Source organism: Poecilia reticulata, linkage group LG5 (genome assembly GCF_000633615.1).
Source record: "Poecilia reticulata strain Guanapo linkage group LG5, Guppy_female_1.0+MT, whole genome shotgun sequence".
NCBI classification, from domain to species: domain Eukaryota; kingdom Metazoa; phylum Chordata; class Actinopteri; order Cyprinodontiformes; family Poeciliidae; genus Poecilia; species Poecilia reticulata.
In genome coordinates this window covers 31,307,697-31,332,521 of record NC_024335.1, presented here as the reverse complement: position 1 = coordinate 31,332,521, position 24,825 = coordinate 31,307,697, and the positions used below count along the sequence as shown (strand labels likewise).

General features: G+C 41.8%; 1 protein-coding gene across 3 annotated transcripts in view; it reads left to right on the top strand.

Annotated features, from left to right (window-relative positions):
* The window catches only part of arhgap46a (Rho GTPase activating protein 46a), a 43,399-nt gene extending 19,805 nt beyond the window's left edge, over positions 1-23,594 (top strand). Inside the window, exons 1-9 of one of the 3 annotated variants that reach the window (XM_008410553.2) lie at positions 5,615-5,708; positions 6,535-7,936; positions 11,891-12,557; positions 13,696-13,788; positions 17,273-17,346; positions 18,520-18,719; positions 19,924-20,015; positions 20,101-20,270; positions 22,315-23,594. In XM_008410553.2, the coding sequence (XP_008408775.1) occupies positions 6,581-7,936; positions 11,891-12,557; positions 13,696-13,788; positions 17,273-17,346; positions 18,520-18,719; positions 19,924-20,015; positions 20,101-20,270; positions 22,315-22,509 (2,847 nt within the window). In that variant the 5' untranslated portion in view covers positions 5,615-5,708; positions 6,535-6,580 and the 3' untranslated portion in view covers positions 22,510-23,594. Of the gene's footprint in view, positions 1-5,614; positions 5,709-6,534; positions 7,937-11,890; positions 12,558-13,695; positions 13,789-17,272; positions 17,347-18,519; positions 18,720-19,923; positions 20,016-20,100; positions 20,271-22,314 lie in introns of those variants that run through there. The other 2 variants (XM_008410552.2, XM_008410551.2) reach the window with 2 other exon arrangements.
* Positions 23,595-24,825: the final 1,231 nt, after the last annotated feature.

Sequence of the window (24,825 nt, the reverse complement as noted above, 5' to 3'; positions counted from 1 at the left end):
TCAATTCTTAAGAGAAACGTTTTATTTTCAAATTTGAAGACTCCAGAGAGACTTAAAAAAATAAAAGTCAGGAAAAAACCTGACTGATTTACAGGATTGTTGATAACTTTCCCTGACGCTGTACAAGCGCTTCAGGTTCCATTCTTCTGAATTGCACCACAGTGAACCAACCATGACTCTCTATTTCATTTCAGTTTTTAGGGACTCTTCAAGGGAATTTTGCAAACAAACCCTTCGCACAAAAAGCACAAATACTTAGAGGAACCCAAACAAACCCTCTTCCTCTTACGCGCTCGTGAGCAACAGGCTGTGAGCCATGTGGGCCAAATCACTGCTGGGGTTTATTTAGGAAGCGAGGGCGAGCTTTATGGGTAAGATAAAGATTTTAATGAATCACACATTCTGTCGGCGTTTTCTACGAGAGCAGAAGTCTTTCATGCTTTTTGATGTGCCACCAGTCTGAGGACATACGCAGCATTTTTTACACACGCACACGGGAAGGATTTGTTTTATCTCGACTCTACTGGTGTGGTAAGGTCTTTGATTCCTGATCTTTATAGAGGCCTTTTTTAGTCTGCTCTTTAAAAAAAATAAAAATAAAAGAAGGAAATCTTTGCCTCTTTTTTCCACTTACAAAAAAAACCCCTACTTGTTGAGTTTATGGTTCTTTACTTTGGTCTCCTTGAAGTCATATTTTTCTTTCCATTTTCAAACCTTTTTTCCTACACATCCCACTTTGTTCTCTGTATTCCACATAATTGCGACGTTTATGTCATCCTCAAAAGATCGATTGCAGACGTTTGTCCAAAACCTCCATTGTTTCAGCTCCTATTCAAGGCATTTCTGCAGTAAACCGCCTCACTGTGATTCTGGGATGTGCTGGAGCGTGTGTTTTTTTTTCTTAAAGACCCGACGGCACCAGGTTGCATCTGACCTCAGCTCCAACCTCTTCGGGCGACTCGCGCCTTCAGAGCTGGTCTATTTCTGCATACCGGCGTTGGTGGGTTTCTGTTTTGCTCTCTGATTATGTTTCAGCGAGCAGACGCTGACTACGGTTTCAGCAAATCGTCTATTATCGGAGCTGCTGAAAGAGCTGCAGATAAACTTTCAGATGGCAGAGGCTGGTCTCCGTGGTACTGTCCAGAGCCGTCCCGCGGGCCCCCCTCTGACCCAGCCTGGTTCTCCTCTCGACTCGGACCCACACAGCTGCTAGACGTCTTGGCTTGGGGGTGGGAGGTGTGTCTTTTTTCAGCTGTTTGCAGGACAGCTGGCTCTCTGTTGGTCTCTGACAGGAAACAGGATGCTACCAGCTCCCCCCAACAACCCTTAAACTTATTAGTATTCTTTTTTTTTATGTCATTTGGTATTTCAAAAAGTGATTTTTAAAAAGAAAAATCGGCCTTGAATGCTGGCCAATTGGTGCAATATTATTTTTAATAATTGCTCTGTCTTTGATTTCCTTCTTCCCCGTGGATCACTGATCCTGTACTCAGAGGTGTTTGTGCAGCAGCAACTCTGTCTGTATGACCTCATTTCCTCTTCCTGTTCTGCCGATGTTAATAATAACCTGTTTTTGTTACCCCACTGTTCTCGTCATATTTAGAAATTTCCAAATCCATATTCTAGTCCTGCAAAGTGACTCTGCTAATGGCTTCTCCAAATTTATTTCGGACATGTAGTGAGAATTCTCTCCCGAAACCGAACTACAGAATTACTGTAGAGTTCAAAAGTATTTATGATAAAATGAATAATAAAGAAATTATTGTGAAAAACGATAACATTGTTATTTTTGAGACCATTTTCAGGTAATATAATGATAATGGCATAATGATGCAATAAATTTTCATTTTGTGAAGAACATCTAACACTGGAAGTGGAGGACATCTAAAATAAATATACAAAACGACCAAAAACCATAAATGAAATGGAAATCAAAAACATACCCACAACCAAAATCATAAATAAAATGGATTATGTTGTCTCTGTAAGCAAAACAGCCCTTAAATTATTGAGCTCATTTTAATTTATCATGCGATTAATAGATTTATTGTTCACTGCGACAGGTTTTTACCCCTCAGTGGTGGCAGCATCGTGGCATTGGGATGCGTCTCTTTAACAGAGAGAGGGTGGATAACAGCTGTAGATGTTGTGGAAAAGTTGTTTTTATACGAATTTAGATTTATTGTTAATAATTTTCACTTAATACATTTAAAAAACTGACTGAAATGTTGTTTTTACTATTTTCTTCACTCTATTCTATGAGAGTATCACTAAATATCAGTAAATTAAAAAATATATATGATTAACTGAGGTTTTTAATGTACAGTTCAGTTATATAAATCACAATTCTTTAAGTAAGGGCCATCTTGAAAAAGAATTATCACAACATTGCCGCAAAATATCGTGATAAAATCCTAAGTCCATACCGCCCACCAGTAGTATAGAAATGTTAAACATTCAGAGGTGAAATGCTTTTCAAAGACCTTGTTTGGAATTTAGAGGATCTGAGGCTAATTGAAATTTGCTGACAGTTAACTTGATTTGTTGCTTCAGAAACAATCAGATTACCCCATTCAGTGCCAGAGGAGCTCTGAACTTATTTAATCTAACTTTTCTTTATCACATGCAAGCTCGTTGCTCAGAAGGAGAGGATTTTCTGTTTTCTAAAGGGCTGTTCTCGTGTGTTTTTAAATGCTAAGAATCTAAATAATCCCGCTGTAAGCCTGCCTTTTGAACTTCTGTGATGAATAGCCGTGCATAGCGCCCATCCCAGGCTAACACCTGACAGGCGGCCATCCAGCAAACAACACACCCTTTCCAAACAACTCTCTTTGCGGTTAGAATGACGCCAGGGGCCCCGCGCCGCATTACGTAACCCGGATGCCGCCAGACTCGCAAGAGGTCAAAGATGGCTCTTTCTCTTGTCCCCCCCTGCGTCCCCCACCAACGATCTCCATTGCTGCCATTGAGGGAGGCGTCTCCGTGACGATGGCACAGCCACGCATTGTGTTGGGCTCGCCTAGCTGCCACAAAGGCCGCTGAATGAGCCCTGAGGAATTCCAGCCTTCCCGCTCATTCCCTCGCTGCACTCTCCCACGACTAATCCCCACCCCTTCTCATTTACACACACACACACACACACACTCACTCACTCTCTTGCTGCTCACTTAGACCTCACACTAAAACCACCTCCAAATTACCCCATGTTTTCTAGCTGTGGCTTTTCTCGGCATTGTGCTGCTCTGGTCTTCCTTTTGGTGCAGAATTTAGAATTGGGCTTTTCATTAACTTGAGTTGGTATGTGTTTGGTGTGTAATGGGATGACGAGCCTTGAAAAGAGATTGAAAGTGCTGTATAGTGAGTATTTGCAGGGGCTTAGGGACCACAACCATCCGCTAATGGCTTAAACCTACAAATACTTGAGACCCTCCCTAAAACGCTCATAACTACCTATTTTAGTAGATCAAACCTCAAATATACCATAATGTGCATTGATACACACCATGGAAACCATCTTGGCGCTACCGCAGAAGTTAACATCTACAGTCTAATCTACGCTGTTGGTGGTATAGCCAATCAGCACCAAGGAAAATAGATGGCACTTCTGAGTTGGTGGCTTTGAAAACACCATCAAATATCACTGTGCCTAAATACAAGGATATATTTTCTTTCAAATATTTTGGATGTTCTGTTGGGGGGGAATCAGCAAATATCTGAATTTTCCACTAATAATTTGGGATTACGTTCCACAGAAAATTTGCAATTACTGAACCTCGAAAAGACGGGTGTCCACTGAAGACAGTTTGACGTCATGCTAAAATCACAACAATTATTATCTGAAGGTCCATGATACTCAATATGTCATCCATGTACTAAGGCAAGGTAAACAGTCTAAGCTTTTTGCATTGCCTGGTTTGGACAAAGAAAACAAAGGCAACGCCTTAAAAAGTCGTCTCTTTGAACTATGAGAAATGAGCTGCTGAGCCTCTATTTTATCAGGCAACACAAAATGGTGCATGAATGCAAAGTGGAAGGAAACATAACCATGATTTTCAAAGCGTTCACTAATAAAAATGTGGTGTATTGAACCCCAGCGTTTCGTTTTGTTCCAGAAGCAGCTTGTATTGCAATTATAGCTGCAAGTCTTTTTGGTTCTCACTCTACTGGCGCTGCACATCCAGAGAATGAAAAGTTAGCACTTTTTATTCAAAACAGTGCAACCTCAGTCAGAATATATGGAGAGCTTTTGTGAATCTTTTCCATTACATGTCTCTCACAATAGCTAGAGAGGAAACTGGATGAAACAGGAAAGGTTGGGCCACCAGTTTGGCTGTATTTCAGAAATTTAAAACAAAATATGAATCAATAATTATTGGTATCAATTGATCTGAAATGCTTATGTTTGTCAGCCATATTACCCACCCCTAATGTATGGCGAGATTAAATTACACAAAGGTGGCGTCTGTTTACTTATTAGGTGACATCTGAGGACACTTGCTGGATTTTATCTTGGGGTATCTGAGTAAAGCTGGCTTAATGCATAACACTTTTTTTTTTCCAACCATTCTCTCAGTTTCCTTCCACATCACAATTAGGCTCTTTTTATTTTCCAAATGTGTGTAAAAGTCCCTCTCCTCCATAAATGCAGCGTGTGAACCTCGCATAAAGCATTTCCTGTTTGTACAGCATATAGGGAAGCCCTCTCTCCCAACCCTCCCAGTTTTCTCCACACACAGGAAGTAGTGGTCACTTCTTCTTTGGGGGTCAAGCCTCACAAAGTTAGTCACTCACACAGCCCAAATATGGAGAAGCCCAGTCATGTTTTATTCACCAGGCGATTACATCCTCCCAACACTTTGTTTTTATGCTGGAGTACCAGACTGGGATTTGTAGTTTTCTTCACGGCGCTTAAACAGCCGACTGTGCGCCACCTGCCGCGGTGGCTCCTCTTCCTGTTTGACAAGACCAGAGTGAGAAAACTTCCCCTGGTTCAAAGGGAGCAGGCGGCGGTTCCACATGTTTACAGCTGCCGCGCGTCACCTGACCACCATGTGTAAGCAGACACACTGCCACTGGCTTGTAACAGTTCTAACAGTGGCGTTTCGTCACAGCGGTCGTTCGCACGTGTCTGTCTGTGCATGTGTTAAGTGGGCAGTAAAACGTCCCGGTAGGCTTTGGTGAGGAAGAGGGTGTGGGATGATGTTCGTCAGAGATCAGTGCAGCGTATTTGGGTGGCTGCTAATAGCCATGCCTGGATGGTGACTTTGGTGGAGTGTTTCAGGATGAGTGTGTGTGTTTACATTCAGATGACTGAGGCAGCGTTAGTCACTCTGTATACGGAGATGATGGGGGGGGGTGGAGGGGGAGACACAGACGGGGTCCTGATAAAGAGATGGAGGGCCAATCTGTAGCTGCTAGGACTAAAGGAAGTTAGCCGTTGGTGTGAGGGAACTCTGGGGAATTGTTTCAGCATTGTTCCAGAGAGACGTAGGGGGCAGAAGGAGGGGGTCTTTCCACCTCCTACTCTCCTCCCTCGCCGTCCTCTTCCTGCTCTTCTAGTCCAACTCTCAAGTTGTAGTGTTCCTGGTGAAGAGACGCTTTTAAGCATAAGTTCTCAGCTCTGCGCTGATCTGTTTGTTTGGCTTTACCCAGATGATCGGCTTTGATGTAATTAATGACCGTATTGGACTGGGTCGGAGTGTGTGAAGGTAAGTCTGCCTGGCCTCAATTTAAACCCATTTACTTGTTTTGCCTTTTAAGAAACCCATGTGCTGCTTTACACGTTTCTCAACGTAGACTCACGGACATACAGACTTTATGCTGGTTTTAGATGTAGAAGTCGTTCTATAGGCCACGTCTTGATCAGCTGAGGGATGAGATTGCAGTAGAGGATTAAAAAGCAGCAGCAGCATTGAGGGCAGCAGACCAGAGCAGCGTGACCAGATTGATGGCAGATTGTTTTTCGTTGCTGGGATTAGCAGCCAGCTCTTGGCTTTGAAGTTTGGCCGGTCATTCAACCCAAAAAGGGGGGAGAGTCACCCTTCAGGAAACCTCATCTGTGAGGAGCTGTGGTCTTGACTTGATTCAACTCTCCGTGCACTGATTCACTGCTCAGATGTTGCAGCGGCGACCCAGCAGCTCCGCATTTGATCATCTACATATGAGTCCAAGTAAATATTTTTGCATGAGTCCCGATATGGTCCCCAGACATGAGTCACACCTATTAAGAGGACCTCAAGAGAGATGTGTTTTGTTCAGTCAGTCTGTAATTTTAGGCTACTGATTTGCACAACACGCATACAGGAGTCATTGTCTTGTGGTTTTGACGGGGCTGTTTTGACTGCCAGGCTAAAAATGGACTCAAGTCTTTAGAGGTTAGGGAAATGTTTGGAAAAGACTTCATGGATTGCTAGAGATTTTCCCAGCCCCGTAAGGCCTACAGTTGTCATATATAATGATGCCGTTTTATGACAGGCTTTTTAAATAGTTTACTCTTCTGCTGTTACTGAATTTAAATCTCACTTATGTTTCCAGGGATAGCGGTCAAAGATGGCAGCCAGCACCCGGTTCTAAAGCAGCCATGTTGGTGAAGGTGAACAGCATGCAGCGCGGCCAGCCCATCCCACCTCTTCAGCACAGTGCGCACAGCAAATCCAGCACCGCTTCCCTGCACCAATCCTGCAACAAGCCCCAAGGAGGACAGCTGAGCTCCAGCCAGGCCTATAAAACAGCCCCCTCTGGCAAAATGACCAGTGATGCACGTCAGGCTCAGCACATGAGAAAATCCAGCAACGGTAGTTTCTGTTTGGCGACGTCGGATGGTAGCCATCCCAGTCCACTCCTCCATAGATCACAGACTTGCACCCCTCGCCCTGTATCTCCTCCGTATGGTTGCACTGCCCCGATCTATGACGAGCCAGTTTCAGACTGTCCAATATATGACGAACCTCCTACAGATATGGAAGTAGAGGGGGCACACCTGTACAATGGACATTTGTCTCGTTTGACACCAACCCAAAGTCTCCAAAAGCCCAGACTTCTCCCGCATCCTGTGTCGTCACATCCGGGGTCTAGACACCGGAGAGACCAGTCTTCCTCTGACTACAGCCCAGCTGGTCTGGAGTGCATCAAGCACATGGTCAACGTGGACCCCAAACAGGGGCTCCCCTCCAGCTCTCCTCTGCCTACGCGAGCCGCCTCCCCTACGTCCAGACAGGAGCGTGTTTTGACTCTGCCTCAACCTCAACCTTCGCAACAATCTCGAGGCCAGTTGAGGGACAGAGAGCCAGGAACCCCGGGTCCGAGTTCGCTGGACAAAAAGCATAACTGGCGAATCCTTGAGGCCACCGTGCAGCGTGCCATGGACGCGCGACACAGCAGGCAGAGCAGCCAGGCCTCACAAGACTTCCCGTCTACAACGCCGCAAGCCACAGCAAACTATCAAGACTCCGGTTACTCAACGGGTCCCTCTCCAAGTTTGAGAAGAAAGAGCCGGAGGAGAATGGGAGGTAGCGGAGGGGCAGGAGGCAGGCCGGGCTCCGTAGGCAGCAGCGGGGAGCTGTGCGCCCTAAACGAGAGACTTATGGCTGAAATGAGGGAGGTGGTGAGTCGCTCCAACACCATGAGAGAGGTGAGAGCGGGTCTGGACCCGGACGTGGGGGACAGGGGCGTTGTACCTCGGACACGCTCCCCCGCCGACTCACTCAGGTGGTTCGGAGGAGGTGTCAACTCTGCGGGCAGGTGTCCGTCACGAGAGGATGTCAGCGGTGCACCGCGGTCACTAAAGGGGATGGCTAACTACGGCCCCTCTGCTTTGACCCCTCTGGAGATACCAGGGAGGCAAAAACGAACCTATGAAAAGGTGGATACATTAGAGATGAGCATCAACAGCCAGGCCAGCCTGTCTTCACCAGAGACCCCAGGACCACCATCACAGGTAACGTTATGACTATTAGTTGTAGGTCTGGGGCCACGTTAATTCCTAGTACCTGTTTGTACACCTCCTGTCATTGCATGTAATAGTTATTACTATGAGCAAAGGTAATATCTTTCTGAGATATATTAGTGACTAGAATAGTTAGCATCACTAATGCCAGTAATATAAAATGTCAATGATCTAAGTCTTCTTCCCTTTGTAACAGTTTAGTTGTTAGCATAACCTGGTTGTGCTTTAACGGAATATACATATTGATGGAAGAAGACCAGGGCTGATGAAGCAAACAGCCCATTTCTAATCTGTTTCTGCATGAATAAACATTTACTTCGTCACTCTAGCTAATCTAACGCTGTCTTTACTGTGTAATTAAAAAGCTTAAACATGCTTGAGTCTATTTGAGCTGGTGGAGCTCTGATTACTGATTTCTCTGTAGATTAACTGTCGGATAAGAAAAGAATTTGCTCCCAAATGAGGCCCGGTCATGCTTGAATAAAGCATCTTTGTTTTCATCTGTGAGTTGTGTGAATTTTTAGATATACATGTGTCTAGTTCCTCTAAGGCACAATGAACAGATTGTTTGGCAGGGCAGAAATGTACCTGCTGTCTGATTAGATTACGTTGTGTGCACAATTATTAGGCAAGTCTTATTTGTGAGGATTACTTTTAATAATCACCGTCCACAGAGCTCTTGGTTGATCCAGAAGGTTAGTAAACTTCAAACTTGAATGTTTAAGAAAGTAAAAGTGATGTTTTGGTTTTCTTAGGAGGACATTTGTTTGTACTTAATCTTTGTGCCAGCTATTATTGTTGAGAATTATTACTCAATCAAATAAAAAACACAATTTTCCCATCTCACTTGTTTTGTTCTCAACTCAAAACTTTCCAGTAAACATTTCGATCATTTAGTCAGTCACTTGATCAGTTTCATGCTTGACTCTTCTCAAATCCTTGGTAACTAACTTGTCCTATTTTTCTCAACATGTTTCTTGCGACCCATATGACTATTTGCAACAAAAAGTTTGTTTCTGTAATCAGACTTCAAGATCTTGGTTATTTCAAGAGACCTTTGGTTTATATTTCACTTTTCATAGTCGGTTAATTCGTTGTTTTTTTTCCTAAAGAACAGTAGCTCCATAATAATTATGCTCGCCTTGTGTTGACATCTTTAGGTCACACCCTCCCTCGTTACTTGATAAACTTTATCCGCTATTCTTAAATCCATCAAGAATTCATGTTCATCCACACTGTAGTTATAAAATATGCCTAAAAATGATGCTCAAAATACTCAGTTTCCTAATAATTCTGCTTTATAACTATTGTACCTTTTCACATTGTGTTACCTCCCATTAAGCCTTGCCTATATTAAGTTTGATTCATCCCAAAGACTCGTACATTGCACTTTGTAAAGAATGACCATTTGCAATTATTGAGTTTTATGGTCTTTTTACAATGTAAAGAGACTAAAGTCCCTTTTCAGATACTTTCTACATATCACAAATCCAAAAGCAGCAGAATGAGCTTGAACGAGCCACCAAATGCTCCTCTAAAGATTTATAACTCTAATCTTCCAGGGTGGGGTATAGTAACACTTATTAAACCGAGGATATGAAGGAGAGGACCCCCACTGTAGAGGTGGAGGTCTTCCTCTGGTCTTTCATCAGCTCAGGGCAGTGACCGATGCAAGGCTTTGCTGTGTTAGGCACGTCTGTAATGCCTACTCATTTCCCACAGCCATCCTGTCTGTTATCAATGTGGACATATTTCCAATTCTCAAACTCAGTGCCCTCTTTCAATAGGTTGTAATGGCCTATTATTATGGCCTAATAATATGTCTGCATAAAGCTGAGAGGAACTGTAAGCTAAATGGGAGCCATATATGCATAACTATATACCCATGCTACTATAAAGGCACTCCTGAAAGGGATTTAAACGGTCCAGAGACATCGGGCTGAGCACTGCTGGCTGTAATGGTTCCAGCAATAGTCATCGTCCTCTTACTGCTTTCCATCTGCCTCGCTCTGCAGGCTCTGTAAATTCGTATGCCAGCTCTGCGCTTGGGCAGCAAAGCCCATGCCAGGCCAGAGCGATTCAGGACATGGCCTCCTTCGGTCAGGAAGGAGGACCACTGAGGCCCATATGGTCCAGGATTGTGAGGAAGAGGAGAGAGGCGTTTCGGTACCAATGCCTGGTGGTACCACTGCAGCTGACGTGTGTTAGAAAACAGCAACAGCGTCGAGAGGGCCCCTTAAGTCTGCTGGAATGTTCTTCAGACCTGCTGATAAATCAGGGTTATACATTCATAGAATATACTGATTTTTATTTTTTTATTTTTTTAAGGACATGCTAACATTTAATTTTGCTTTAGTTATTTCCACTGGTATATGAGACTCACTGTGTGCTTACTGTGAGTAAAAGTACTCCAACGTCATCAAGATATTTGCTTAAAATTTAAATAGAAATGGCCGAAGATGAACCTATTGTTTAATTTAGACAGGAGGGAAAAAATCTAAAATAATCCAAACTATTGACATTCTTTTTTATATAGTTGTAAGCCAAAATATAGAAAAAAGCATTTGCTAAATTTACAGTGTCCTGCAAGGTCTTAAAATGTTTTAAATATCTGAAATGGACTAGAGTATGTCTTTGGGATAGTCTGGTTGAAGATTGATGTTTGTCTTTTAAAAGATAGACTAATTTTGTCGGAAAAAAGGTGAATATATTACTAAAACGTTTCAGTAGATAATTGTGAGGCCTACTTTGTATCCCAAGGAGTTCAAGTTAGAAAACTTTTATGTAAAATTACTTGCTTAAAGACTAGCTAAACTTGAAAAACTTTTATTTTTAAGTTTTTAAGCAAGTCAAATTTTACAAAGGTCAATTTACATATACATTTAAATAGTAATTGTCCTAAAAGTATTTTCAAAGGTCTCCAGAATGCAACTTTTCCTGTTTACAAAATAACATGCATAATGAGATGATTTTAGCTGGTTAATTATTCTATCTCTTTGCATAACTAGCCTGCAGTCTGCTGCTTTACAGACATACAGTTTGTAGCCAACTGAAGTTTTTAATTGCACAACCTTAATAAGCACAACAGGTGGAGCTCTTATTTTGCTTCTGGGAATATTTTAAACAACCAAATTTGTCTGTTTTTTGCATCCAGGGAATAAGTTCAGTATCCTTAAGCTTTGAAGTTAAGAAAACTCCTGTCAATCTACTGCTACCTCTGGCCCCATTAGAAGTTGTCTTATACCATAGGAATGGTGTAAAATTGTAGCAGTTTTGCAACTTTAACTTGTTAAAACCCAAATGTATCTTAATACGCCTCAACAATATGGACTCTGTTGATCCAGACCACGCAATTATCGCTGATTATTGGAAACCAGAATCTCAAATCCAGTTTCCCCTAACACAGATCATTTCATTCCACCCAGGTCCAGTGATTAGAGATCTTGGTGCATTTTATGTCCTACTAAAAACAACCTGCGCTTTGAACTTTGTCTAGCTCTGTGTGTTGTTTCTGGCTGTGTGCAGAATATATCTGACCTTCTCGGTCATTTCTTCTAAGGAGTTAGAGCTGCTGCTTACTCTACCGCAAAGTTCAGAGGGAGTTTTTGCAAAGAAGAAAGCTTTAGATTTTCTGGAAGGCCGGTCTGATGTTAGGGAAAAGCCGGGGTTCGTACTGCTGTGCTGGTGTGCAGCCAGAGCTTAGGAGGACGTACTTTTCTGCCAGCTACACATCCAGCTGTAGGAAACGAATGTGCCGATCTTGCTACAGTTTCCCCTGGAGTCCCAGCACTGCAGAGAGGGGAGAGTATTAGGCGAAAGGCCGTCCAGCTCTTAGTGTGACACAATGAAAAATGCAGCTACACTCAGAGTTTGTATCTCTCTTGGCCTCTCCCTCTTTGTATCCACTACCTCGTTGATTCCCGTCCCTCTCTCCTTCTCCTGCAGGCGGGAACCCTAGACCTACAGGCTCAGCTGGAGAGCAGGAAGAAAGGCATGGTGGATGGACGGACGGCGTCTCTAGGCCCGCATCGCTCCGCCAACCACGACAACCGAGAAGGAGGCGATGGAGCAGGAGTCCGAGGAGGAGGGTCCTCCTACCAGCTCGCTTACGCTACCCTGCGGCAACCTCCGCCGTCGGACATGGGCATGGAGGACTGGGCCAGCAAGCACCTCAACATGCACACACAGGGGCTGTTCCGGCGCCGCGTCTCCATCGCCAACATGCTGTCCTGGAACCGCGGGTCCATCAAGAAGCCCATGCTGGTCACCAGTGATCGCGCCGTCAGGAAGGAGGCCTGCGAGATGTTCAAGCTGGTGCAGGCCTACATGGGCGACCGGCCGTCACGCCTCGATCGCCGCCACTGCGCGCTGCTCATCGTCACCAAGTGCTGGGACATGCCTGGGCTGCGGGACGAGCTGTACGTGCAGCTGGTGAGGCAGACCACGGGCAACGCCAGCCCCCGGAGCCTGGCGGCGGGGTGGGAGCTCATGGCCGTCAGCCTGGCCTTCTTCGCGCCCTCGCCGAAGTTTCGCTGCTACCTGGAGGGCTACATTCAGAGACACACGGAGCCCAACAGCGACAAGAAATGTGAGTCTCAGACTGAGGCACAGGGTGGGTCACCTTTCTTTCTGTCTGCACCTCCCTGTTTTGTCTGTGATCTAGGACTTAAACAATTAATCGATTAATGGAATAATCGTCAACTAATTTAGGAGCCGATTAATCGTTAACTGGAGTATACAATTTCAGAAGGTAATTTGCTAAAAGAACAATAAGCAAAAATTGCACAAAAAACACAAATATTTTGTTTAAGATTAAAAAAAATAACTTCTATAAATATTTTCTACCCAGAACCCTTCAAGGGACAGTTTTAGCCTAATCTGATTCAAATTCTGTGAAAAAATCTCTGATTAAGCACCTCCAATTATTTATAGATTAACTCAAAAATGAATCAGCAGATCAGCTGTTTTGACGTTAAGTCAAGCAGGAAAGGCTGAACTTTTCACATGTTGACATTAGAAGTATTTTGTAGCTACAGATGCATCTCTTGCTACAAAGGATCAAACTAAAAGAATGCTGCTGTTGCATTTTGGGCAACGAAATGTTTATTTTATTTAAAAAGGGAACTGAATTTTTGTTTTAGGGCTGAAATGGTTAATGGGAATAATTGTGATGAATTGGTTATTAAAATCAACTAATTTAGTAATCGATTAATCATACTAAGAAAGGAATGTTTGCTGAAAAATGACATATTTAGAGTGATAATTAAAACTAAACTACAAAATATAAATATACATTTTGCATTTAAGATAAAAATGTATTTTCCTGTAAATATATTTTACCCAAAACTCCCCAAGTGGCATTTTTTATTCAGTTGTTTCAAAGTCACTAAGGGAATGCTATATTATTGCATTTTAGGTAATACGTTTATTTTCTTATTTTAAAAAGGAACTAAATTATTTGTTTATTTGCATCTTTTAATGCATTTCTAATATTATCTGAAAACAGATTTGTGTGATTAAATGAAATCTCTGTAAAATGTGAATTTTTTTTACCTGATTAATCGATTGTGAGAATAATCGTTAGTTTTATTCCTTCTGTGATGCTTTTTGATAGAACTCAGTCCTTTTTTCTCAGTTTCTGTCGGTGTGTGTTGTAACCGTGTGTAGGAGGACTGATTGAACCCTGGATAACAGTGTTCTGTTCTCCGTTTTCACCAGAAAATTGATGTTTGCTCTCTTTGTTTTCATAGTGACACAGTTTATTTTGGAGCAGCAGGAACTGAAGCTGAAGAAGAACTCAAAGTCCAGAAAGAAGCGGAAACAGAACACAGAGGAGGAAGAAGGTGTGTTTTCTCGCTCATCGGCATTTTTCAAAATAAGTCTCGGATGTTGCTTTTCCAAGAAACGAGCAATTCCCACTTGCACCAGCGTTTCTGCTGGATAACAAGCTAAAGCAGGCCGGGAGTCCCACACATGGTTTTCCACTCTCTGCAGAAGCCGAGCAAAACCATTACAAATCAAACGGACTGCTCCCTGCGGAGCGGCCGCTGGAAGGGGGATGGAAAACCGGGGGCCGTGCAGTTTGTCAGATGAGTGCGTTTTGATGTACTGGCAGAACGAGTGGGCTTCACAGACAGCTGAACAGGGAGGGAAAAATAGTAGGACGAGAATTTCAGATGGTCCTTCACAACCACAATGGTCCGCTCTGTGAATCATCCCGGCATCATTTCTGGTCATTTCTTCATCATCAGCAGCAGCAGCACGTGGCTTCCCTTCACCGACTCCTTTGACTTGGATGGTCGGTGACATCATCATCCAGCACCACAACAGCGGCCTGGCGTCGAGCTGCTGTGATTCAGAATCACACAGAGCAAGGCTGAGCTCAGAGGTCGAAGGTGAAGCCCACTGGTTAAAGATCAAACTGAGGAAAATAAAACCCACATTGGTAGTCAGAGCTGGAACATGAGTGGCAGCTTTGCTAAAGCCATTTTGTCACATTTTGACACTTGAGTTGATTTTATTTGATGAATCAACACAAATTGGGTTCAAAATTATGAAGTAAAAAGATTAAAACGATTCGCAGCAGTGAACGTTTACATTCATTTATCTTTTTAATACTTCCACAGTCGATTTTATAAGTCATCTAAAAAGATGATTGGGGAATATTAATCAGTCCCTCCAGGACACAAAAATGACTTTATGATCGTTTTTGTGATTTTTATTTATTAATTTTCAAAATCACAGTTTTCATTGAGCTACTTGCAAGGAATTTGGCAATATGTTTCCAGAATCTACATAAAGAAGAAAAAACATGGGAATAATATGACAGTTTACACATGCAAACATTTTTATTCTCTAAATAACTTAAATAGTTAAATATTTTGTACTCACTATAAATAAAGGACCATAATTTAACATCAAGTAAGGCTGACACAGCAGTGTAGTAGCAGTAAGGTGAGTTTGTCACTTAAACCAAATGTTTTTCACCATTTTTGCATAATTATGCATTATAGTGGAAAAAATGTGGGACTCTGTTGATTTGAGGTGAATTTCCATGTCAGGAATCACAAAAAACTGGATCAGTGTGTTGACTAGAGAAGTATTAGTTCCCTTCAACTCAAATCTAACCTTTAGGAAAGAGTGGCTGCTTGCATGTCAATCAAATTTATTTTTATAGCCCATTTAAAATAGAAGTTGACCAAAGAGCTTCGGAACGTACACCAACCATCATAGCGTAAATTAAAAGTTTACAAGCTTTTTAGAAGGTCAGAAAACGAGTTTCTTGGTCAGATGAGACCAAAAACCGAACTTTTTGGGCTATGGAAACGTTAAGAGCCTGAACACTTTCAGGAATGCTTTTGCAAAGTAGATGGCAGCTGAGCAGATCAACAAGTAGCTGTGATCAGCAGCACTGGGAGTTGTTTGGTGTCATGTTGTTCTCAGTCCGGTGCAGTACTCTCAAGCGTCTAATGGGCTCCTATTTCTCCCAGGTTTTGGTTGCTTGGTTGTCCCTGCACTGACAGCGTCGACGCTGATGCAAATATACGCAAACGATGGTGTTGAGGCTTCTCTCCCACTAATTGTTCTGCGTCTCTGCTGGGAGCTTTTGCTGGGGTAGAGAAGAATGTGGAGATCAAGGGGAAATTATTGGTCTGATCTTTCTAAATAGATGTAATTATAGTCTGATGACTCCTATGTCAGATTAACATCTCACATAGGAGTCACCTATTTGCAATGAATCTAATAGCTTTGACCCTAGGGAACATGCCAGGGACAGTTGGTTACTTTATAAATCCCTGTAGAAAACATCTCCACATGGCCCTGCCTCAGGTACTTGCTTCGGTGAGGACTCTGAAGAACAACAATAACGCCCACAAGAGCGCAGTGTTTGGCTCTACTTGCCTCACTGATGAAAGATGGGGGATTCTATCTATGCCTGAATGTCAGAACTTTCTTTTTTGGTTTTTACTTTGAGAGCTGGAGGAGGAGACTTTCTGAGGATTGGGGGTTACTTTTTTCAGATCTTCTCCAGGTTTCTTAAAGTGTGACCAGTCTTGGGAGGCAGCTCTTGTAATTAGGTATGCAAACAATTAATCGATTTACGATTAATTGTCTCTTAATTGTTTGTTAGATTAAAATTGGCTCCACAATCGTTCAACTTGTATAGTCCGCTTAGGCCTTCTTTTAGTGTTGCAGTTTGGCCGCCATCCAACAGAGGGCGCCGCTGGCCATCCTTAAGCGGAGCCTGCTGATACAGATCCAAACGGATGGCGGTGTGGGATGGAAAATGCACTTTATGCAGTTTTGGTTTGAAATATAAACACTCAACAAAATCCTTAATTCATTACCTTAATAGCGCTCATTGAGCCTTGCTTTATGACGAAGCAGCGTCAACTTTTCAACCAAAAAAAACTTCGTACTGAAGAGCTACAAAAGTATAGGATGTGACAGAAAACGCAAAGAAATTTTTTTTAACTTGATTTAAAAAAAAAAAACATGATACAGATAAGCATATCTGATTTTGAAAGCTATCACGAGTTTTAATATTTCCTTTTTATTCAGTCAGTGTTTAAAACAGCTGACTCAATAATGTAAATTTATTTGAAAAATAATCAAATTTTAATCACATTTTGAAAAAATCTAACCCTTAATGTTTTTTTAAAGACAGTTGCCGCTTATCAATTAATTGTTTGTCAATCTTATTGGTCAGTCAACTTTAAAACAACTCACTAATCGATAACTTGCATCCCTACTTGTAATGCATTTCTCTTCTGAAATATCTTGTGGCTTTTAATGCAGGTATCAGACAGGAAGCCCCCCAAGCTTATTCTTCTCTCCAGAGGCCTTTTAAATCTGTGTACGCTGATGAATCACCTGCGTGTGTGTGTGTGTGTGTGTGTGTGTGTGTGTGTGTGTGTGTGTGTGTGTGTGTGTGTGTGTGTTGGATTGTACCTCAAGCTTTTTGTAGCAGCAGTAAATCTCGGCTCAACCTGACAGTTTAACCGGGTACGCTCTAATCCCCACATGCCGGCGTCGCACCGTCAACATGTCTCTCTAGTTACCGCCGCCCACCTCCCAAACTCTGCCTCCCGTTTGACATCTGTGGGAAATAAAAACGCTGCTGTTCCCGTTCGTGGGAAAGAATCTAAATCATTTGTTGTTCTGTGCGTTCAACGCTGACTGACGCTTCCAGAGTTTTTACTTTGGGATCTTTTGAGGACATAGAGAAGGGGGTCTGTGCTTTTTTTTTTGTTGTTGTTGTTTTTTTTTGTCTGTTTGGTTTGGTTTTCTTTGGTGCTAAGTGTTTGCTTGTTCTGTTCTCCGCAGGCCTTCCTGTCAGCACATATGCCAAGTTCTGCCATCGGAAGCTGCTCAAGGTGGCTATCACTGGAGGCAAAAAGGTAAGCAGGGCAGAGAATTTTTTATTCTTTTTTTTTTTTTTTTTTGGCAATTCACAAAAGTTTGGAATGTGATTTGTGGTTTTCTAAATACTAATCGGTATGGAAAAACAAGATGGGAACAAAAAATTGTTTCCATCCATCTTTTGTCAATCAATTTCTGTTCATTCTCCATCAGTCCCATCAGGTATCCATATTTTAGTCCATCCATTAATTCTGTCCATTTGCTTGCCTGTACATCCATCCTTTGATCCATCCATCTATTCGTCATTCATCAATCCCCTCATCCATCTGACCATCTGTTCCTCCTTTAGTCCATCCATTCATGCTGTTTTATCCATCCTCTGATTTATGCGGGTTCTATTTTTAATGTCTGCCTGCTGTAAATATGTCACAATGACACACTTGACGGAGCAATTAATTGTTCCAGAAATTATGATAAACGATAATATTGTCATTTTGAGACCATTTTCAAATGGTATAATGCAAGTACGCCTTCTGAAAGTTCAACAAACTTTAGTTTCCAAAGAACATTTATCTCTAACATTATTAAAAAATTAACAAACAAAACAAAAAATAAAATGCATTATGAGGACTCAGCAAAACAAAATTGCCTTTTAAAACAGATGGGAAAAACTGACACTTAGGACTTTTGTAAAACATAAAAGTGCAAGTAAAAGTGGCTGTCAAGTGTTTCAAACTGGTGGCTCTTCACTAATATTAAATGACAGCATCACTTTAAAAAAATTAAGCAAACAAGCATGAAAGTTGTCACGCTCATTTAAATGTATAATGCTATTAAAAGATTTATTCCTTATTGCGACAGCCTTAGTCACAGGATTAGAGTTTGATACTTTCAGCATGTGGCTAAAAGTCCTGAGAACTTTGCAAGTTTGAGTCGACTACAGTGTAATTTTGAAGTGAAAGCCTTGCAGGAGCATGATGCAGGGCATCCGAATCAGTTTGAAAGGTACAAACCTCCTCTGAATCATCCGTCTGCAAGGGAGACGTAATTACAGGTGTGCCGAAACAGTCACAGGCAGAGACGTAAACACAAGACCCAGTCACAGCAGCGCACCTGCAGGCCTGGCCGTGATTTACCCTCCCCAACCCTCTCACATCTCCTTGACACACTCGGATTGTAAATCTACCTCTTGCTTCCCCATTACCCTGCAGGGTCTGCGTAAGCCCACCTTGGAGGAGATTGACCACAGCAGACGGGCCATCATCACACCGTCTCTGTTCGGCAGCTCTCTGGAGGAAGTGATGGAGCGGCAGAGCGAGCTCTTCCCAGACAGGAAGCTGCCCTGGGTGCAGGTCCAGCTGTCCCAGTACGTCCTGGCTCTGGGCGGGGCGCAGACGGAGGGCATCTTCAGGTGAGGCGGGACCCCGAGTCGACTGACGACGTGCCTCGACACGAGCGACGCTGCGGCGGTCTGGCTAATTAAAAGGGGTTCTCACAAAGTACATGGATGGCTTTTATTGCATCTGTAGTGTGTGTAAACAAGTGTGTGTGTGGTCTTGTGATTCCTTTTGTTTCTAAGCAAACTTTGCTACTCATAGCTGCTCTGTGTAACACGACACTGGGTGATGTGTGTGTTTACATTGCTGTCCGAGCGGCAGAGCACATGGGGGCCCCACAGCAGTCGGTGTGTGTGTGTGTGTGTGTGTGTGTGTGTGTGTGTGTCTGTGTGTGTGTGTGTGTGTGTGTGTGTGTGTGTGTGTGTGTGTGTGTGTCTGTGTGTGTGTGTGTGTGTCTGTGTGTGTGTGTGTGTGTGTGTGTGTGTGTGTGTGTGTAGAGTTTTCAGTCGGATTGAATTCTGTATGATCTCCTCATGTTTACAAATCAGATCCCTTTACGAAACAAACTTTGTGCTGTGGAACGTCTCTGGAAGACATCTTTGGTTATGATGACTTCTCTGTGTTTTGGTTTTCATCTCCAGTAAAAGTACGACTGCTGGGATCAAGAGGTTGTGTTTAAAAAGCTGCATTTTAATTCAGGTTAATTGAATTGTGTGTGTTTATGTTGCACCAATTCACAACAAATGTAATCCAAAATCGCTCTGAGGAACATGCGGAATAGAGACGGAGGTCCCTCTAGTGGCCAAAGAGTGCAACTCTTGATCTATTTATTTATTTTTCTGTTATAGGGGTGACACGTTGAGGGACCATTTACATACACCAGCTTGGTTTTAATAGTAATTTTTTCTTACATGAAATAATCTGAAATAGGATTTTAATTATTTAACAAATGCTTCTACTTTTTTTTAGCGTACCACATACACACACACACACACAGTATGTTTCGTCAAAGAAGCTGGCAGTGGATGATATAAAAAGTACCTTTTGATTTCATTTCCCTAAACAGACAGAGCAGAAGTCGCTTTACTGCCAATCTTCTCCAGACAGTTCCTCCCAGCTCAGCCAGAGCAGCTACACATGAAGTTAAAATTGGACTAAATGTCATTTAGGAGCTAAAATGTAAATTTAAACCTTTTTGAGGCCTAACATTCGGATTCTTGCTGACATTTTAAGACCCAGCTGAAATCCTAACACTTTTTGCTTTTCTCTGGTCTTTAGAGTGCCTGGAGACATTGATGAAGTCAACGCATTAAAGCTCCAAGTGGACCAGTGGAGGATACCAGAGAATCTCTCTGACCCCAACGTTCCAGGTACGGGTTGGGTTTATCATCCAGAGATGTTTTCTCATTCACACTGTCAGGTTTTATGGATTAATACGGTTTCCTTTTGATGAAGCCTCTCTGATGAAGCTGTGGTATCGGGAACTGGAGGAGCCTCTGATCCCGATGGACTTCTACAAGCAGTGCATTAGCAACTGCGACGACCCGGTGGCGGCCATTGCCGTGGTGCAGTCTCTGCCAGAACTCAACAGACTGGTTCTGTGCTACTTCATCCACTTCCTTCAGGTAACAACTAGCATTTTCTCACACACCTTTTTTGCCCTGTCTGCAACAGGGATGCACCGGCCCATTTTCTTTCCAATACCAATATAGATATCTGGGATATTTTTTTAGGTTTTGTTGACTTTGAAAGTAGTTTGAAAGGAAAGAGGGTAATGAGAGAGGTGGAAAACATGCGGTAGGTGTCGCCAGGCCGCGAATCGAACCTGCAACCACCGGCACGAGGACTGAGGCCTCAATACGTGGGTTGTGCTTTGCCCCTGCGCCACCACAGCACCCACCAATATAGATATCTGACATTTGGCCTCCGCCGATTGAAAAATGGTTTAATTTTAAACGGTTTTTTAAACACAGATGTAAATATACTGAATTACAAACATATTTGATAACTGCACCAGTGCAGCTCACTTAAAGAAATCAATAGCTTCACAAGTTTGGTCAAACGTGTAAAATCAACACAACTTTAATTCGTTTCGTCAGTGCAACTAGGAGTAGAACAGCCAACGTAAATAATAAACTGAAATGGACAAAAACAATAGGTTCAACCTTGGTTGAATGTATAAAAAAAATAAACTGCAACAAATCTTTCAAATGGCTCAGAAAATACAAGTAGGAATTGTAAATATAATGTAAAATTAATAATAAAGGGTGACATCACTCCGAGCACACAGCATAGAATTACACTAAATAGATCTGCCCTTATTGATTGATTCACATTATTCTCCCCACCCCAGTATGTAGACTGATAATTCATATTGGATTGGTGCCTCTCTAGTTTGATGTTGACTTACTGGCTATGTTTACATCTGTCATCCAAATATTGAGCAAACTTATAACATTTTGCAAAAAAAAAAAAAAAGCGTAAAAAAGTGAATCAGGCACATCCCCCTCCACTAATTTGGAGCGACTCAACCTGAATGCGTGAAGCGTAATTTTGTGAGATGTTGAGGTTATGGATATAATAAACCAGATGTAGAGGTTGCAAACTAGCACAGACCACACACTTCAGAAAATTTGAGAGAGTCCTCTCCTCCATCGGCCTTCATGCTTCTGCTATGGCACGGACCCACCAGTAGACGCTACCGTTCCACAGCTGCCAGGAGCGTCTCTGGCCGGCCACTCCCATTAGACGCTCCTCCACCCCAGACTGGATTGGAAAGTTGGTTATGTCAGAATTTATTCGGCAAATGTGTTTCCATCTTTAGTGCATTTATTTTTTTGAAAACTAAAAAAACCACCTCAAGTGAGCAAAAAAGTAAAATTGAGGACCATTTCTAACACAATTCAAAAATCTGCATAAAAATACACTCAATATACGGCTGCTGTCTGAATGAATACTATTTCCACCAATGGTCTCTCATACGTCCTGTTTACTCTCTAAACTACCTTAAATTCAGCTTAAACTGGACCTGTGGTTCCTTAAAATAGGTCTAAAGGCCAAACAAAGCACTAAATCCATATTTTTTAAAGAAAACAAAAAAACCTAAGTGCACCAAAGTGGAGAAATTGTAGTGAAAGAATCTGCATTTAGTCCAAGTACTCCATTTGAATCAGAATGAATCCAAGTTGGTCCAAATGCCATAAAACCTTTGAAATGACCCTATCTCACTTGGAAGCAAATTTTGACTTTTACTTCTTGTTACTGCCACTTTTAAAACCCCCAAACTGTTTAAAGGTACCTATATATAAAGTTGGCTTGGCTCGGCTTTTGTGGAACCTTCACATAATTACACATGACTATGATTAAAGTAAGTTTAGGGTTAATAATTTTTATTCAGGTGCTCAGAATGTTTTAGAAAATGCTGAAGGGGAAAAAATTTAGAAATTTGAGTCTGGAAAATGTGGAGTTATGTGATAAAATTCACTAATTGTGAAGTTGAAGGAACATAATGCATGATTTTTTTTTTTTACCATCTTCAGTAAATAAAAATCATAAAATTGTGGGGTTGAGTTTTTCAGCCCAGTTTCTCATGAACAGAGTGCAGTTTAAGGCTCATCCACACAGTGCGCCTTCATCTTTCCTTCCTTTTCACACCTGCTTCATCTCCAGGTATTCGCCCAGCCGTCCAACGTCGCCATAACCAAGATGGACGTCAACAACCTGGCCATGGTGATGGCCCCCAACTGTCTCCGGTGCCACTCCGACGACCCGCGGGTCATCTTCGAGAACACGCGCAAAGAGATGTCCTTCCTGCGGATGCTCATCGTCCACCTGGACACGGGGTTCATCGAGGGCGTGGTGTAGACACTGGAACACCCAGAGCGCACATATCGGTCACACATTGACGAACCAGCGGAGAAAAAAATAAAATAAAATCAACACTGTCTGTTTAGGTCACACTGGAAACTTGAGGTGATGTTTTACAGCTCTCAGAACATATGTGTGAATGCTTGGTTTTTTGGTTTTGTTTTGTTTCTTTGGTCCATTTCCAGAAAGACGCTTCAGTTCAGATTTTTATTTGTTTAACCGCAGCACGTGAAAACAGGCTAACGCTTTATTTCTAACTATAGGGCTATTACTACTGTTACAGCTTGGTCAAGCAAGGTGAGACTGAATCAAGATTCAAGATCTTAATTATTCATTTGTAAAAAAAATAAATTTAAGCAGTTGAAACTTTTTTCCCCCCCAGCTTTCAGGTTTTATTAATGTGTGTTTGTGTGATTTATCAGTGTGAACAGAAGACACCTTTGGGTTTTTTTTTTTTATTGTGTAACCCGAAAGTCAATTAAAAGAACTATTGTAATCATGTCTTATTGATAGGTTTGCCTCAACTCTTTTTATTGGTTGTACTGACGGCTGCTTTTGAGATCATTTCATTGAATATTGATCTTTTTTTTTTCCCCCAAAATGGAACCTCTCACAAAGCCCGTTTATGCAATAATAAGTATTTTATTTGTCAGTCTTTCAGTTGGAATTGTTCTTTTTTTCTTTTACATGGGTGTTGGATGAATATCGCTGACTGAAATTCAGTTAAAAACACCTGTAGAGAAAAATGAAGTGTCAGTGAACTCTCTTAAAAATGTAAACTGAGCTGTTTGTAAATAAATTCTGTGTCGAAATTTGTACTAACCTTCCAGAAGTATATTCTAATTATCTAGGTTACGGGGTGGGATGGTTTGTGGGGATGGAAGAGGGTTCGGGTTCTCTGTAAAGAGCAATAAAAAAAGAAGCGTAAGTGAGAGGCTGTGATTGACGGCTCGTTTTCCTGCTGTAACTGCTTGCTATTTTAACAAAAACGGATTCAAACCACTTTCGGCATATGTGTGTTTGCAGACTGTCTTCTCTGTAATGACTGACTATAAATAAAAGTTTGTTCATTTGTTGATGAAGTGGATTGTGGTCATGCTAAGATAACTTATGGCAATGAGAGAGAGAAAATGTATATTTTTAATTCAACTATAATTAACTCCAAAAAAAGTTCCAGCAGAGTGAATAAAACAAATTAGCTGAAAATTGTCTAGAAATAAAGTTTTAATGTTTTGGTTGAAATTTTTAATTACGACCATGATGGCAACATAATAGCTGAGAACTATATTATTAGCTCGTATTGCTAATAGTAATTAGCTTAGCACTGGTTTTTCTCACTTGCAACTGGGGCAAGTCAGACAAACTTTCACATTAAAAGTTTAAAAAACATAACTGGAATGTTTCCGTGAAGATGCAACACAAGATTTAGAAAGAAATTCCTCATCAACCATGATAATCAAAATCCAATATGGCGACTGCGTGTACAGCGCATCCAGACAGTATTCTTCTCTTTTTCCTCTCCCAAAACCTGATGCGACTACAAGTTTTTAAACCATGACAGTTTTAAAAAGTTCACGATGACAAAGTAAAAACCGTGTTTTTAAACATTTATAGTATTTTTATGTAACGTTTAACTATAACAGGTTCACAATAGCCCAAAAGATGGCCTCTGTTCAGATGTCTCTCTAACTTTAGTGCTGTCCATCTGGAGGAGCTTTAGAGACCAGACTGTTCATCCACAAATCAACTAAAGAATGCGGAAAGGTTTCTGGCAGAACTGCGTGTCTCAAAAATGCTTGCGGTCTTTTTCATGAATCGGAACGTGAAGTTGGATGTGACGTCATTCTGAAATCCTAGTTCCTGTTTCAGAGGCACAGTGAATGCACCACATGTTATCAATGAATTGCCTGCAGCAACCTTGACTTTTAGGCTTTAATTGTTCTACTTTAATGTCTTTCCACATCAGCCCCATGAGTCATTTTCTACATGAGACCACTTCCTGCAGCATGGGAGCTGTTCCATTAGAAGGCCGTGCATTATTAATACATCCTGACGGAATTTAATGGATTAATTGAGTAAGAATCCATTTTCTCTATTCTAGTCATTGAAGGGAAAAAGAAAAGTTAAATGATTGCCATTTCCTTCCAGACCAACCAGGTTTGTTAATTTACTTCGCAGAATTTCTGAATTCAACTATTCAACTGCCTAAGCCTATGTAAGATGTAAATTATCTGAAAAGTCATTCACTCGCTGCTTTAATTTGAACCAATATCGACTCTTTCTTCAGAGAAAACTGAAATTATAGAGCATTTT